Source organism: Scylla paramamosain, chromosome 22 (genome assembly GCF_035594125.1).
Source record: "Scylla paramamosain isolate STU-SP2022 chromosome 22, ASM3559412v1, whole genome shotgun sequence".
Classification (NCBI taxonomy): Eukaryota; Metazoa; Arthropoda; class Malacostraca; order Decapoda; family Portunidae; genus Scylla; species Scylla paramamosain.
The window spans coordinates 20540998-20557331 of NC_087172.1; the positions used below are offsets into that span (position 1 = coordinate 20540998).

Below are 16334 nucleotides of genomic sequence, written 5' to 3' on the forward strand. Positions count from 1 at the left end.
GAAAGGAGACGTAGAAACAAAGGAAGACAGAATCTCTCTCTCTCTCTCTCTCTCTCTCTCTCTCTCTCTCAGCACAAGTGTTCTGCCGCGGGGATCGTGGTGGCGTTGGCAATTAAATAACACTGACGCCACACCCACCACAGTCTGCGGGGATTGACAGGAAGGGGAACCACGCTCACGAACCAACGAACTTGCACGAACTTACTGCAAGAGGAGGAGAAAGGGAAGGAGGGAGAGGGGAAGGAGGATGTTAAGGCTGGCTAGTGTTTCCATGATTGTACTGATTAACAAGAACTTTGCATCATCAGAGAGAAAAATATTCATGAAAACCATCTTAGCTATTCTGTGGCTTGAGGAAAAAAGAAAAGTTGAAAGGGAAGGGCACGAGGACACGAGGGCAGGAGATGCTTGCTTGCGATCTCTTGCCCTGTTGAAGTCTGAGATTTTGATAAGACTGAAGGGATGAGAAACACTTTACCGTTGAATTGAACAGAGCTTTATCTTCGAACTTTATCCTGTACTCTCTCTCTCTCTCTCTCTCTCTCTCTCTCTCTCTCTCTCTCTCTCTCTAGGAATAACAATCTATCTCCCTTTTTGAGCAATAACATTTGAATATCTTATGAAACTCTTGAACACACACACACACACACACACACACACACACTTTCTTCCTGTAATATATTCCACTGATCCATCTGTGTGTGTGTGTGTGTGTGTGTGTGTGTGTGTGTTTATCAGCTGGTCGTGATAGCGCCGCCACCCTCCCGTGTTACGCTCTCCGTCAGGGCCGTGCTACACACATAAGCACACAAACAGCCAAGGACACCACCACTACCACCATCAGACAATGTTCTGAAACACTTCTGCGCCGCACCTCCACTACATTCAAACGGCTCCAAATACTTGAAGTGACACGGGTTTTTAAGGCTTTTTTTTTTCTTTATGTTCTAGTGACAGATTAACTATTTCTACATTACGAACAGGAGGAACATTCGTGAGAACTCGGCTAATCATGTCTGTGGGCTTTGAAAGTATTGGTAGGAGAGCAGAGCGATTCAGAAAACGGGCCGACGAGCATCATAACCTACACTGTTCAGATCCGCCGGGGGAAAGTGGACTGACTCGTGGTGGTGGGTGATAAGGTGCGATCTGTTTTCTGTTCCCCCGTTACGATTAGCTCTCTCTCTCTCTCTCTCTCTCTCTCTCTCTCTCTGCGTCATTTCACCATGAGAAGTAGGTGTTAGTTTATCAGTTTGAACGGATCTCTCTCTCTCTCTCTCTCTCTCTCTCTCTCTCTCTCTCTCTCTCTCTCTCATTCATTATAGTATTGTGGGATTCAGGGTATGTTGTTATCTGTATTCTGTTTTATGTATGCATTTATTTAGCTGTTATCGATGTTCTATTTATTTATTAATTTATTTATCTGTTATCGATGTTTTATCTATTAATTCATGTTTTTTTTTTATTTTATATCTATATACTTTTTTTTACCTATTAATTATCTACGAGTATGTTCCATCTATGTGTAGGTACATTTATTAATCTGTTATTTATGTTATATTCTTACAATCATCTATCTCTATATTTTGCTGTATCTATACGAGTATTAGGTACAACGGGATAAATTTCCTCGATAGAGAATGCTTTAAGACCGGGACATTATCGTTATCTTCATACCTACCTATCCATCTATCTATTTATCTATAATAGTTTACTAGCGACAGAGAAGCACTGACAGAGACAAGCAGGCATACAAATAACTATTCATCTACGTGTATCTGTTTCGCATCCATCTATCTGTTTCTTGATACGTATCTTTCTATCCCTCTATCTACTTATCTACGTATTTACGATAGTTTTCTAGCTACAGCGAAACACCAATAGCCATAACGAGATTGATAACTATTTCTTTTATTTACGTGTATCTGTCTATCTATCTTTCTTAATACGTATTGTCTATCCATATATCTATTTATCTATAATGGTTTACCAGCCACAACGAAGGACCAATAGCCGCAACGAAATCAATAACTATCTCTTTCATTTATCAATGTTTTTTTTTTTTTTTTAATACGTATCTATCTATTTATCGATGTGTCTACTGTAGTTTATCATTCATAGCGAAGCACCGATAGCCACAACGAAATGATGTACTCTCTTATCGGTGTATCTGTCCACCTATTTATCTATCTATCAGTATCTGTGTTCCAAGAGGTGTTTCCACGCACGCTTCCCTTCCCATCGTATCGATTTCTTACAGAGTTCAACGACCACGCGAAAAAAAAAAAAAAGGCATATGTTTGATTATTACATCGTTGGAAACCTTTGCTTAACTAACCACACACACATCAATACCAACATCGGCCATCTCGTTCTCTCATTTTGCAACACCTGTAAATTTGCATGTGATATCAGATTAACTTTTCCATTTCCCTGCCGTGCATTTTCAGTCCATGAAAGGTACCTTTTAACACCGGACAATATGCACACGATACTAAATTAATATTCATATTTTCTTGCAATTTTTAACTCAAAGGTATAGTAAATAATTTCAGCAACTCGCGAGCGCAATTAAAGAACATATTCTGAAACATTTCTGCGCCGCACCTCCACTACATTCACAGGTTTTTACGTATTTTTTTTTTTTGTTCTAATGACAGACTAACAGGATTTCTACATTATTAACAATGGAAACAATCTTGAGAACTCAGTTAATCATCTGTGATCTTTGAAAATAGTCGAGTGAGAGCAAAGGGTGTTTCTGTTTCTGATGATACACAGGATTTATACACTATTAACATGAAAAAACACTTGAGAAACCGTCTAATCATCGCTGTGGTGAGAGTATAGCGTTTCAGAATAAGGGTGCAAGTGCGGTCACCCAGAAAGAACAGACACGTGCTTCTCCTGTGCGTTCGATAATGTTTAGCTTATTAGTGCGAGTAAGGTGGTGGTGCCTGGTCGCGGTCTCTGTGGCTATGATGGAAGAATACTGCCTCTGTTTTTCTACTGTCAAAGGCAACAAAGGCCTGTATTCTTCAAGGTTTTTGGGCGCTCATTGGGATTGTTTATAAACTCCATAGAGATGATCACAATAAATAAATAAAATAGAACTGTTTAACATAAGTACATAAATATATAAATAAATAAAATAAACCAATAAACAAAAAAAAAGGTAAATATAAATAAATAACTAAAATCAATAAATAAATAAATAAACACAGTCTTCAAAGATCACACATGATAATTGGGTTCTCATGGCTGTCTTTACCACTGAAGACTCAAAATATTTATCTAACCATCACTGGAAATTTGAAAAGATCTTTGAAAATCGCAATAAGTTTCACTAGAGCTGTTTAAAGAACTCAAAATAAGATTCCGAAACGTTTGAGAACACTTGACAGACACTGAAAGAGTGGATGGCTGCCTGATCCATTTCCAAGACAAGATTACTAGTAGATTGTTTGGTCTGGGAGGTAATAAAAGGTCACATTACTGAATATCTACTGCCTGGAACAAAATCTGAGTCAGCCTTTTTCCCTTTGAGGAAGAAGAATGCCAGTGTGCTGTACTGAATAGAAGTTTTTATTCTTTAACAGTCTTTAGGCCAAACAATTGTCTTAGTTGTAACATACTTTTTAAACACTCAACTTGCTTCACTCACTTCCACTGTGTTAAGCATTTTCTCTCAATTTGGTTCTGTTTTTCTAAGGTTTCCCTTTCTACCAGGAGCTGACTGAGCTAAGAGTGTGAATGATGCATGTTTGGCTGAGGTGTTTTGCCTGGGCCACACCATGTGGGATTGCCAGCCTGGCATATAAGCAGACAGACTGTCAGTGGATCAGACTTAAGACTCAGGGAAAACAGAGAGTACAGTGGGAGTGACTGCTGCAGATTGCCCAACTTCTGACACCAAATGAACCTCTGCTGTGCTGTTACTACTAGCCTGATGTTGCCTCTGAAGGTGGGTTCTCTACCAAGGATAAGTGTGCCCAGCGATACTGAACAGTGGATGGGTTTCTCACCAGCACTGGGAGACTTCTGGTGCCTTTTCCTCTACTTGGTGCTTCCAACAAACTACTCTGACCTCTGTTTTCCTTGCACTGCTCAAGAAGGCGAAGGAGTGGCTTCAATGCCACCCAGCCAATGCCGGCTGCCTTCCCGTGGGAGTAGCTGAAGGTGCCATGAGTGATGTAGCCCATAATGGCACGGGCACAGCACTGCAGGGGCTCGTTGGCACCCATCAGCCAGGCACTCTCCATCTCCTCTTTGTACGATGAATGCTTCTTGAGGATTGTCTGCGAGAAATTTTTTTTTATTTTTTTTTGTAAGAAGAGCAATGGTCTACGAAAATAAAGGGTGAAAAAAAAAGTGTCTACAGAGACACCAATCCTTTACAAAAAAAAATAAATAAATAAATAAATAAATAAATAAATGAAATAAATAAATAAGTAAAAAAATAAATAAATAAAATAAATAAATAAATAAATGAATAAAAATAAAATCATTATCCAAAATTATTGGAGTTTAAATGTTTTCAATACTCCCTCTTGAAAGAGTTTAACTCATTGGAAGGGGAAATACAGATGCAGACAGGGAGTGCCAGTTTACCAGAAAAAGGGATGAAAGATTGAGAATAGTATTAACTCTTTTAATCCCCATTCTTGGACAGGATAGGGGCAAGAGGAAGTAGAAAGTCTAGTGCAATGAGTTTACCTGCCATCAATGCTATGTTGTCTGGTACATGAGGAGATACCAAACAGGGAGTTACTAGGTTTCTGTCTGAATACCAAGCTGATGTTTCTGGTGAGGGGTGATGGCTGAGACAAGACTAACACACACACACACACACACACAAACACACATCTACAGGCATTCCCTCACATCTTACTAGGGAAAGGACTGATGCTTAACTCACTAGTATCTACAGTATTCTTTATGTGAAGTAAAATCCTTGATGGTGAGAATGTAACAAGTATTAAAAGGAATATTTCAAGTTTGATTTTTGGTATTCTAAGTATAGCTATATTTATGGAAGTTTAAGATAAAACTCCCTATGTTGTATTTAACCCTTTTTTAACCAGTAGATTAGATAAAACAAGGAAGTGAGTCATAAATTACCACTATTTACATCTACCTATATACCAGGCTGGCCACATGGTGTGTCTCAGACAAATTCCTCTAGTTGCATTTAGTTTTTCTTCTATCAGCTGATTAGACAGGGCAAAATAAAAGTGAATCACAAATTAAAAGTATCAACATATCTATATACCAGACTGCAATCCCACATAAGATAGCCTAGACAAACTCCTCTTACTTGTATTTAGCTTTTCTTCAACTAGTATTTTAGATAAGACAACAAAAAGTGAGTCACAAATGAACACAAGAATGCTAAAATCCCAACTGACCTCATTCTCCTCGTCCACCTTCCTGAGTGCCTCTGTGGTGGCGTCCTTCAGGGTCTGAGTGGTATGGGCAGCTGACACAAAATCCATCTCCATGGCCACCCTCTGCCGTGCCTTGCGTCGCACCCTCCTCATCCGGCCCTGGGAGGAGATGAGAATGTGGCAGGCAAGGTTTAAGTCTCTGCTAATGATGTACTTCTTACTTCGTTTGAGTTGCCTTAGTCAATATATGGTCAAATAAACCTGGCCCTAGTAGGATATGAGCATGTGGCAAGTAAGTTTTTTAATGCTATGACTGCTAATGATGCTTGTTTTTACTTTTGAGTCACCCTAGTCAGTTTACAGTGAAGAAAAAAAAAAAATACTAAAAGATTTCAATTATTCCATCATTCCCTCCTTTAGCTGCCAATAGTGTCTGTTGAAATTATACTCTAAACCTGTAACACGACTGATTTCACTTGAGGACAATTCACAGCAGTCAGAGGGTTAAGCTTACAAATGTGTTCAACAATATGTCTATCATACTCTCAAGTGAACATCGTTATCACTACCATCACCATCTAATGAGAAGCCACAGGTACCAAACACCTAGGGTGTATTCCAAAGGTTATGTAAAACCAGCCAAATTTGGGACAGTTGATCAGCAAGAGTTAACAAAAATGGCCGCTCACAGTGATCTTCTTTGCAGAAAAGCTCGCTGACGACCCTGTACTGGACGTTGTAGATATTATTTATAGAAGAAATGAAGTCTTAAGGAGGCAAGAGGAGGAGAGAGAAGAGAGGCCAGAGTCCTGTGAGAGTCAGGGATTATGTCTGTTCATCAACAGTAACCCCCTTGCGTGAGGGAAGCATACTATCTCTCTGGCCTATGAACTTCCGTTAGTGACATCATCACCCCCCAAAAACACATTCCATAACGTTACATAAACCTCTCTGGAACACACAACCACTGTTAAAAAAAATTAGCAGTGGTATGATGACAGTGACCTAATTAAGGTACATTAGCCCTTGGAGCATGGCATAGACTAATTCTGATCTCTTGGAGCAAGTGCATGTGCACACACACACACACACACACACACACACACACACACACACACACACACACACACACACACACACACACACACACACACACACACACACACACATGGAAGGGCAGGTTTGTCAGTCTTTCATTCCACCCAGGAGGCAGGACCACAACTGTTCATCTTACATCCAGTACCTATTTACAGCTGGTGATCAGGGCCTACAGGCTGGAAGGAGACTAACACAAATTTTCTCTTCCTAGTTTAGAATTCAAACTCATCACATCTTGAGTGTGAGCTGAGTGTGCTGATCCCTACACTACTAGACTACTGAGCCATAAATAATATCCATCTATCTATCTATATATCAGGCTGGCAATCCCACAGTGGGGGGGAGTGGAGGCAAACAAAGCACCACACACACACACACACACACACACACACACACACACACACACCATTCACACTCTTAGCCCCATCAGCCTTTGGTGGAGATCAATTTATGCCACAGCCAATAACAGCATACATCAAAAGGTGCATTACCAGGATCTTGGAATGTTCATTTCTCATCTTTGCCCGGCGGTCATGGTTGGGGTCCTCATGTAGGGGTTCCTTCAGGGCCTCTCCTTGCTCCCTCAACCTCAATGAACCATCTTCAGGAAAGAAGTCTTCATCCTGAGGCAGACACACCATGGCACACGGTTCCATGGTGCCCTTGTGTGCCAGGACCAGTTGCACCATCACCAGACTGACAGGGCTTGCCACTGTCAGCTCCTGCATGCCATCTGTCTCCTCACTCACATTTTTCTCTGCAGCACATATCTGAATTTTTTCTTCTGACTGTTCATGCTTTGTTTTTTTGGTCTCATTACAGCTCATATCATCATCTGCTTTCCTCTTCCCAGGTTTGGCATCAACACTTGTGGCAGCATTGCCATTACTACTTGAGTAACTGACTGCTTTGCTATCAGTGCTTGAAATAATTGTGCCACTAGCTCCTTCCTCTTTCTCATCCTTATTACTACTAATCTTTTTGACATTGTGAATCAGCTGAGACAAGGACTGGATGAGCCCTGCATCCCTGACCACAAAGAAATCAAGAATCCCCGGCTGCCACTCCTGTAGTAGTTTCCGCCAAGGCTGGGAAAATGGAAACTGAACTCCAAGCTTGATGTAGTTGTGTCTGCTGGCAGGCGGCCTTTTGAAGAACTCCTTGTGCCTTTCTGCAGCCAGCCAGGTGGAGTGCAGGTCCCCAGCAGGTGTGTCAGGGAGGAGGTGGGGTGGGAGGGATGTGAGGGCCTCCAGGTGAAGGTTCTCTGCCTCGTGCTGTCCATTCACTACTCCTCCATTGAAGACCAGTGGCAGGAACAGACTCATCCCCCACCCAGCTGGTGTCACCACATCCCATCCACTGCCTGGGGATGTACACTAGTTAACAATGACACTACTACATGTTACATCATTTGAGTACTGCCTCTTGATCTTACTAAGGAAAAATAAAACTAGAGGCACAAAAAAGCTTGGTACTACTTGATCATTTCATTGTGCTGCCAATGGTGTTTTTAAATATTCTTCTGAGAGGCAAATTAAAGATGACAATATGCAATATTCTTGATGGTCTATCTATCTATGCACCCGGCTGGAGATCCCACACTGGATGGCCCTGCCAAAGCACCACACACTCATACACATCATTAACACTCTTAGCCCTGTTGGGCCCTGGTGGACCACCTTAATACACCCCAGGAGCTTAGGAACTGGCACAACTGGCCATACACTTTCACAGCAAGGCCTGACAGGTTACACTAACTTATCCCTACATTTTGATAATGAGAATGTTCCCTATTAAATCCTTAGACTTTTGATGGTACTATGGTAAAACTCAGTGACAAGTTTCAATGCAGCGCCTCACCAAGACCAGCAGAACTTGGAGGCCGGGAGAGCAGCAGCAGAGGAAGACGTGCTTCCTGTGGTGTCTCAGGAAGCTGGGATCCTGGCACCAGGAACTGTGAGCGGCGCTGGTTAAGGGCAGCGTCGGGCTCCTTGGAGAGTGTGACATAGTCTCTGAGGTCGCTGCTGTACATGGCACTCTCTACTGGCCACTCCTGGAGGCTGGCTGACCTGACACGATCTGAAATACATCACCTTTTGATTAATGTAATGGTCAACTGTGTAATGTAGTAGAATACTCGTACACTGAATAATAGATAGACACCAAGATGTTTCTGGCTACTGAAAAGTCAAGTTCATCTGGGGTTTCTGTAACTTAAGTTTGTCTGTTTTATGAAATAGATCTTTTTAGGGCAAGAATACCTGGGTGTAGGTTTAATCCTTTGACTGCTGTAGCTTTTCCTTGAGTTTAATAGTTATCAATAGATAGTTAAAAGTACACATTTCAAAGACACCACTGACAGAAAAAGGAGTGATGGGATACTTCAAATCTAGAGTAGCAGCTTTTTTCTGTACAGTAAAAGTCAAATACAGTGAATCAGTAAGTATGTCTCATTGCATCACTAGCAACTCAAGAGTGGAGTGGATGTAACAAGAATAGTGAATTGACAGTAAGATAAATGGACAGAAAGGCACTACCTGAATCTTCATCCAACACTGAGACCTTCTTGGTGGGGAGTGTGACTCTTGGGTCCCGAACTGTTAGTGGCAGCACAACTTTGCCTGGTGGGTGAGAACAGGATGCCAGCTGCTTCCATGCTGCCACCTGCTTCTGATGACTCTGCAGCCTTCCTTCCTCACTGTAGTAATGCTTCCACCATGGTCCTTTTGCCTCCTCACATTCGGATATCCCCTCTGTCACCTCCTCCTCCACTGCCACGTTAGCAGGGACAGCAGCAGATGACAACACACCGTATGCTCTTGGCCCAAGGAGCCTGAATCTGTTGAGTGTGTCCTTGAGCAATGTCATGGTTGTGCTGCTGTCACCAGAGATGTATTTTGGTGTCCTCTCAAAGGGAACGTTTCGCATCTGAAGCTTTTCTGCATTGACGTCCTTTGATTTCTTTGTCTTGTTTTTCCTCTGGTCTTTTCTTGTATCTTGAGTGACTTGACTTTTCTCTTCTGGCTCTGGTTTAACTTTAGAAGCATCATCTGTAGGTGTGTCCTTACAAATCTTAGTTTCCATCCTTGTGTGTTTAGCATCTTCATCTTCCCTTCCTGGTACAGCCTCATCTTTTCTCTCAGATGTATCATCTACAGACAATTCTTTCCTACATTCCTCAGCTTCCATTTTTGTGTGTTGAGCACTTTCGTCTTTTCCTGGTACAGACTCATTCTTCCTCTCAGACAAATCATCTACACACATTTCTTTCCTACATTCCTCAGCTTCAGAATCACCTCTCAGTTCTTTGCCTCCTAGTTCCTCTTGACTACCACCAGCTTTCCCAGACAACTCAGGGATGTCTTCATTGTTGGCAGGAACTTTGTGTAGGTGCAGCACTTCAGTCAAAGCTTCTACAATGTGAGTATGAGCAGAAGGGTGAGTCCATACCCAAAGCTTCACTCTCTCCTCCTCATCTGTGTTATGTTGTGGAGGGTGAAACAAGATGTCCACTTCTGCAAGTGCACCATATGGCTGTCTGTGGAAAAAAGTATAAGATTGGCAATTTGTCAATTTCAATCTGTTCTTAATATCATCTCACTTACAAAATCCTATACTAAAAGGGCTTTACTCTAAGGCAGATGGTAGGTAGGACACATCACTTATCTGGACCTAGCCATGAGGACAAGAAATCACTCCAAAACATTACTTATACTCAACATTTGTTCCTGCACATATACTAATCAATACAAATCCTTGTGTATAACTGTGTGCCACTCTAAACCCTCAGATCCTTAACTCTTTTGCTGCTGGACAAATGTTTTCCTTCAATACCCATCACTTTTCTAGAAATTATTTGTGTGCTAAACTCTCTTAAATAGTTACATAACCTAAAAAAGCAAAAGTTAACCATCTTTTTCTCTCTTTTCTCCTGTGTCTCCATGCAAACAATCTTCACAGTGATAGGAAGGTTAACAAAGGATGACCATAGGACAAAAATTAAAAGGCACATCACACTCACATACTGTCTCTCCTGCCTAAAGAAAACAAGAAGAAACTGACCTCTCAGGCTGGAAGAACATAGAGGACACCCAATGCCTCCCTGCAAGCACTTGGGGACTTGTAAGGGCAGCAAGACTCTCTGGCTGCAAGGCTCTGGACAGGCCCTGAAGGATGGTACTCTTGACTCCGCCAGCTCTATGCAGCATAAATAAGACACATCCTGGAGGCAGACAATTAATCAATATCCAGACACCAGATGTCCAGTATAGATCTATCTATATTCCTGGCTGGCAATCCCACACAAAACACCACACCCTCATACACGCATTATTCACACTCTTAGCCCTGTCATCTCCCTGGTGGAAAGGGATAATTTTCACCCTACTATACCCAGTAAATAAAGTCTATGTTTCTGTATACCAGGCCAGCAATCCCACATGGGACAGCCCAGACAAAGCATCACACACACACACATCATTCCCACTATTAACCCGTTGACCCCTGGTGGAAAGGGGTAGTCTTGCTGACCACAATACCACACCCCAGGAGCCTAGGAAGTAAAGATACACTCTAGATCAAACCACCCAGCCTCATGCATTGTTCCAAAACACCAAAGTGGAAGTACCTGCAGAAGACACCCTGTAGTGGCTGCCCTCAGGCTTGCCCGGTGCCCCCTGCAAGTGGGGGTGTGAGGCAAAGCATAACCCCAATGCCTGTGCATGTGGAACCGCTTGGCATGCCACAGGTGTGTCTCCAGCCACACATATTCCTTCTGACGGCGGTTGTACTCCTGAAGGAGGTTTGCTGGGCGCCTGCGGTACTTCCTGCGGGGACGGTGGCTCGGCTTGGTGCTGCCACCGCCCTGTTTGGAGGAGGTGGTGGTGAGAGCCTACTAGAGGTGCTGCCTGTATGTGGGCATGGTAGTGAGCTGTGTGGTGGTGAGTGTGTGATGGCTGTGTTACTGTTCTCTTGTGTGTGACAAGGGAAGCTGGTTAAGTATTTCTGTTTGGTGGTGATGGTAGTGGTGGTGGTGGTAGTTGACTACTTTAGGAGTAGTTGTACTTCATTGAATGAACACAAAATTTTCTTCTATTATCATTTCCATCAGAGAGAGAGAGAGAGAGAGAGAGAGAGAGAGAGAGAGAGAGAGAGAGAGAGAGAGAGAGAGAGAGAGAGAGAGAGAGAGAGAGAGAGAGAGAGAGAGAGAGAGAGAGAGAGAGAGAGAGAGAGAGAGAGAGAGAGAGAGAGAGAGAGAGAGAGAGAGAGAGAGAGAGAGAGAGAGAGAGAGAGAGAGAGAGAGAGAGAGAGAGAGAGAGAGAGAGAGAGAGAGAGAGAATGCCATAAGTCACCTCTCTCATGTGCTTTTCCCGCAGGTAGCGAGGGAGGCGGTGGGGGGTTGGAAGACACGGCGCGGCGTTGCATGTGGCGCGGCAGCTTCTGGAAGGCTCGGCCTCCATGCTCACAGTTTTCTGAGGATTATACAAAGTTGATATTTCTCTTCTCTGGGGCAGCAACATAGCTATTGCTTGTAATAACACTAATTTGTAGCTCGTGTGTGTGAATAACTGTATGAATAGGATACCATCACATTGTATTTAAGGGAGGTGGAGTAAGGCATAAGTAGATGAATGGAATAAATTCTATCTGGTTGTCACTAATGAGTCATTAGGGAGAAGATCAAAAGATTTGATAAATTTATGGATGAGGATGATAGGTGGAAACAGACAGGAATGCCTCATACATGGAGTGCCACATGTACATCTGATGGCTTCTTGCAGCTTTCTTTATTTTCTTGTGTTCTTAAGATGAGATACTTAATCCTGTAGGGAGTTTATAAGATCTATTTCTATTACAACTATAATTCTACCTATCAGGTTCTCTGGAATAATCCACAAAGCTTAATAATATTTAAGGTGAAATATATTTGGTAACTTTAATCCCTTGACATAAGTAGGCTAAGAGACTTGCCGAGCTTGGAGACGATGGACCTGATCTCCCTGATGCGGGCAGCACCGAGGGCCAGGTATTGACACTGCCGGGGGAGGTTCTCCATGGCTCTGCATGTACATCTGTGCAGATATTAAGAAAAGATGCATGTATATGCATATTAACACACACACACACACACACACACACACACACACACACACACACACACACACACACTTTTTAGTTATTATGGAAGTAACCTCACCCTACAAATTTTCACTGACTATTTATTTCTCAGCTAAATATGATACTTTTACAAATCATGATCTATACAATGAAGGGAAGAGCAGCAAGCTTAATGAATTGAGTCTAAACTTAACCTAACTTAGCTCTTGGTTGAAAATGCTAATGTTATTTAAACATTATCCATTATTTTAGTCTACCACATTTAAAGTTGCTTGTAACATTATGTGCCCATGCCACATGACCACAATGTTGCAGTGCATTACTCTTGCTGGATCACTCACTCACTCATTCTTTTATTATCATTATTGTTATTATTATTATTATTATTATTATTATTATTATTATTATTATTATAATTTATTATTATTAGTTATTCACACAATCACTCTTTATAATTCATCCACTCTGCCACTCTTGCTAAATTGGTATTAGTTTAGATTTACACCATCATACTTTACAACATTGGGAATGTGATTTTTGCATACCTTACTGGATTCTAAGAAACTTTATCTCTGAGTTTCTAAGGGAAATCAATAGTTTTAGAAACAGACACAGGTACTTCCCCAAAAAACTCCCTAGACCCAACCCTGTAAGATAGGTTAGGTTAGTATCTCTGAGGGGGGGGTACAGGGGGGCACAGCCCCAGCTAAGATGGGTTAGGTTAGGTTAGATTAGTAATCCTGGGGTGGGGGCCAGGGAGCACAGTCCCCCAGATAAGTTAGAGAGATAGGGAGATTATAGTGTAAATCTAAAAATTTACCACTAAATCACTCACTCACTTACTCTTCTTAAATAACTTACTGACCCACTCTTTTAAAACCATTCACTCAATCCCTCTTTTTAAATGACTCACTCACACCCACATTCTTTCTAAATCACCCACACACTCACTCCTTTTAAATACCTCACACACTTTTTAAATCACTCACCTATTCTTTTTAATCACTCACTCATTTTAAATCACACACAAGCACTCTTCTTAAATCACTCACTCACACAACGAAGGAAGCACAGTGATCAATTCCCCTGCTTCTCTCTTCCCTGTACCGGTCATCACTTACACCCTTCACACTTACACTTCAAAACACGGTCATCGTTCTAAAAACAATATTAATAATTCAGTAAAGCACATAACAAGGACTTACCGGCGACACGTTCTTGTTTGACTCCCTCGCACGCTGGTTTGTTTATATCTACATCGTAATTTTAACGGTGCAGAATATTGATCATGATCTTCAGGCAGCACTATCACCGGTCTATTTTTTATTTAATTTGTTATTATTATTTTTTTCCATCCACTAGTGGAACTGATATTTGCGTACAACAATCAAAGCTTTGTTTACACACACACACACACACACACCTATATATATATATATATATATATATATATATATATATATATATATATATATATATATATATATATATATATATATATATATATATATATATATATATATATTAGCATTTGGGAGCTGCTTGCTTACTTTTATTAGAGCTCTCTCTCTCTCTCTCTCTCTCTCTCTCTCTCTCTCTCTCTCTCTCTCTCTCTCTCTCTCTCGCTGTTCTGTATTCTCCTGCTAGTATATTATAAAAAGTCCTATTTCTTTCTCACTATTTCTTCCCTTCTTTTTCCATATTTTGTACAGTTATCATTAATTTTTCTTTATGTGTATTCTGTATTTTATTATTCGTGAAGGAAACGCCCCATTGTTTTCCTCTGTGGTTATGATCTCTAAGCGTTATGGCAGAATTATTCGTCAGAGAGAGAGAGAGAGAGAGAGAGAGAGAGAGAGAGAGAGAGAGAGAGAGAGAGAGAGAGAGAGAGAAGTCACACTCACACAGCTTATATCACACTGGGAGAGAGGGAGAGGAAGAGTCACAGTTCACACAGTCGAGCGTGTATTCAGTTCCAGTATGAGTATTCCCATCACGAAGAAGGTAGGTAGTGGAGTAAAGTATACGAGTATTGTGTCACTTCTGCCTGAGGGAAAATGAGCTCTAGATATTTGACCAATAAAAGTGGGGAAAAATATAAAGAAAAATAATGAAATTAATAAAATCAAATAAGTAAATGAGTAAACAAAACATATATAAAATAGTGAATAGAGAAATGAACTAACTACCTAAGTAACTAGCCAACCATATAAATAAATTAAATAAAAAGAATATAAGGGATTTCTTTTTATGCAATTATTTTCTTTTAGATACGTATTTTAAGATTCTTTTAGTTAACAGGTCCTATAATCATATTTTTTATTCTTAGTCCACATGCCAAAACGACGAAAAACAAGGAAAAGAAAAGAAAGATTTATCAGAACGGAATGCATCATGCTATTCTTGTTATCAGTATCACCATTATCATCACCACTGTTCTTGCCGCTAAAACCAGGCCGTCCCAGTGGTAATGACCGAGTAAACACAATACCCAGCAAAGGCAAGGCGGTGCAAGTCACGCAGCTTTCCAACACACGCACAGGCTGAAACAATAAACACACCACACTCAGCTCAGGATTCCTAAAGTACACATTCGAACTCTTGATGTGAACCTATTTGAATTAACTCTTCTGCTACGCAAATTTTCCCCCTTCAATACGTATAAATTTTAGACTCTATTTTTGTACTAAGCTATCGTTAATAAATAAATAAATAAATAAACAAAATAAAAAAATAACAACCATTTGCTTTCCTCCTTTTTTTCTCCTGTGTCTCCTTGCAAACAGTTTTTACGGTGCCAAGAAGGTTGAATGAGAACAAATTTGGTTAACTTTTCATTGCTTCACAAATGTTCACTTACTGAGAACATCTTTCTAGAGACACTTTTCTTCTAACTACTGTCTCCTAAATGATTATATAGGATGGAAAACACAAAATCAACCGCCTACTCTCTATTCTTTCCCCGTGTGTTCATGCAAACGCCTTTCCGCAGTGCCCTGGATGCCAGCAAAGGGTGACCGGGGCAGGGAAAGAGTTAACAGGCTCCGGTGGAAGATTTTAAGGTTTTCAAGGTTGTTTACATAATTCTAATGGCAGTTTAGTAAGGATTCTACACCATTAATGTGAAAAACACCCATGAGAACACAACTATTAACTCTTTCACTTTGTTACTGTACAATCATCACCTCCATATACAATGTATGAAATCTTTATAAGCATCTGCAAGAAAGTTAGGGGTGAAAATGAATAAACAGATTTTTGAGTTTCCACCCAGTTTAAAGATTGGATGTGGTTGTAAAACAAGAAAAGACGTTTCAGAGTGAGTGGTAATCAGGGAAAAAGTGTACCAAGTGGCAGACAAAGGGTTAAGTTTTCAAGGGTGTTTACATAATTTTACTGGCAGTTTAGTAAGGTTTCTACATCAATAATAAAGGAAAAAAAAAACCACCCACGAGAACCCAACTATTAAGGTTATCAAGGCTTTATACTTAATTCTAGTGGAAGTTTACTCTAGGTTCTTCACTATCAGTATGAAAAAAAAAAAAAAACCTTGAGAATTCAACTATTATGGTTTTCATGGTTGTGTACATAATTCTAGTGATAATTTGATGAGTCTTCTTCACCACCACAAGATAAAAACACCAACGAGAGCCGACTATTACGGTATGCAAAGCTGTATACATAATTATATGGATAATTTAATAAGTCTTCTGTATCATTAGGAGGAAAAAC

At 40.7% G+C, this 16334-nt stretch overlaps 1 protein-coding gene across 1 annotated transcript; it reads right to left on the reverse strand.

The window, feature by feature from the left end:
• Positions 1-3567: 3567 nt before the first annotated feature.
• On the reverse strand, positions 3568-13941 carry LOC135111767 (ribonucleases P/MRP protein subunit POP1-like). The gene is given in 12 exon segments (XM_064025475.1): positions 3568-4298; positions 5409-5546; positions 6977-7848; positions 8346-8564; positions 9023-10023; positions 10548-10677; positions 10680-10707; positions 11113-11349; positions 11837-11881; positions 11883-11956; positions 12456-12556; positions 13808-13941. Coding segments are annotated over 11 exon segments (3186 nt in total). The 5' UTR covers positions 12541-12556; positions 13808-13941; the 3' UTR covers positions 3568-3941.
• Positions 13942-16334: the final 2393 nt, after the last annotated feature.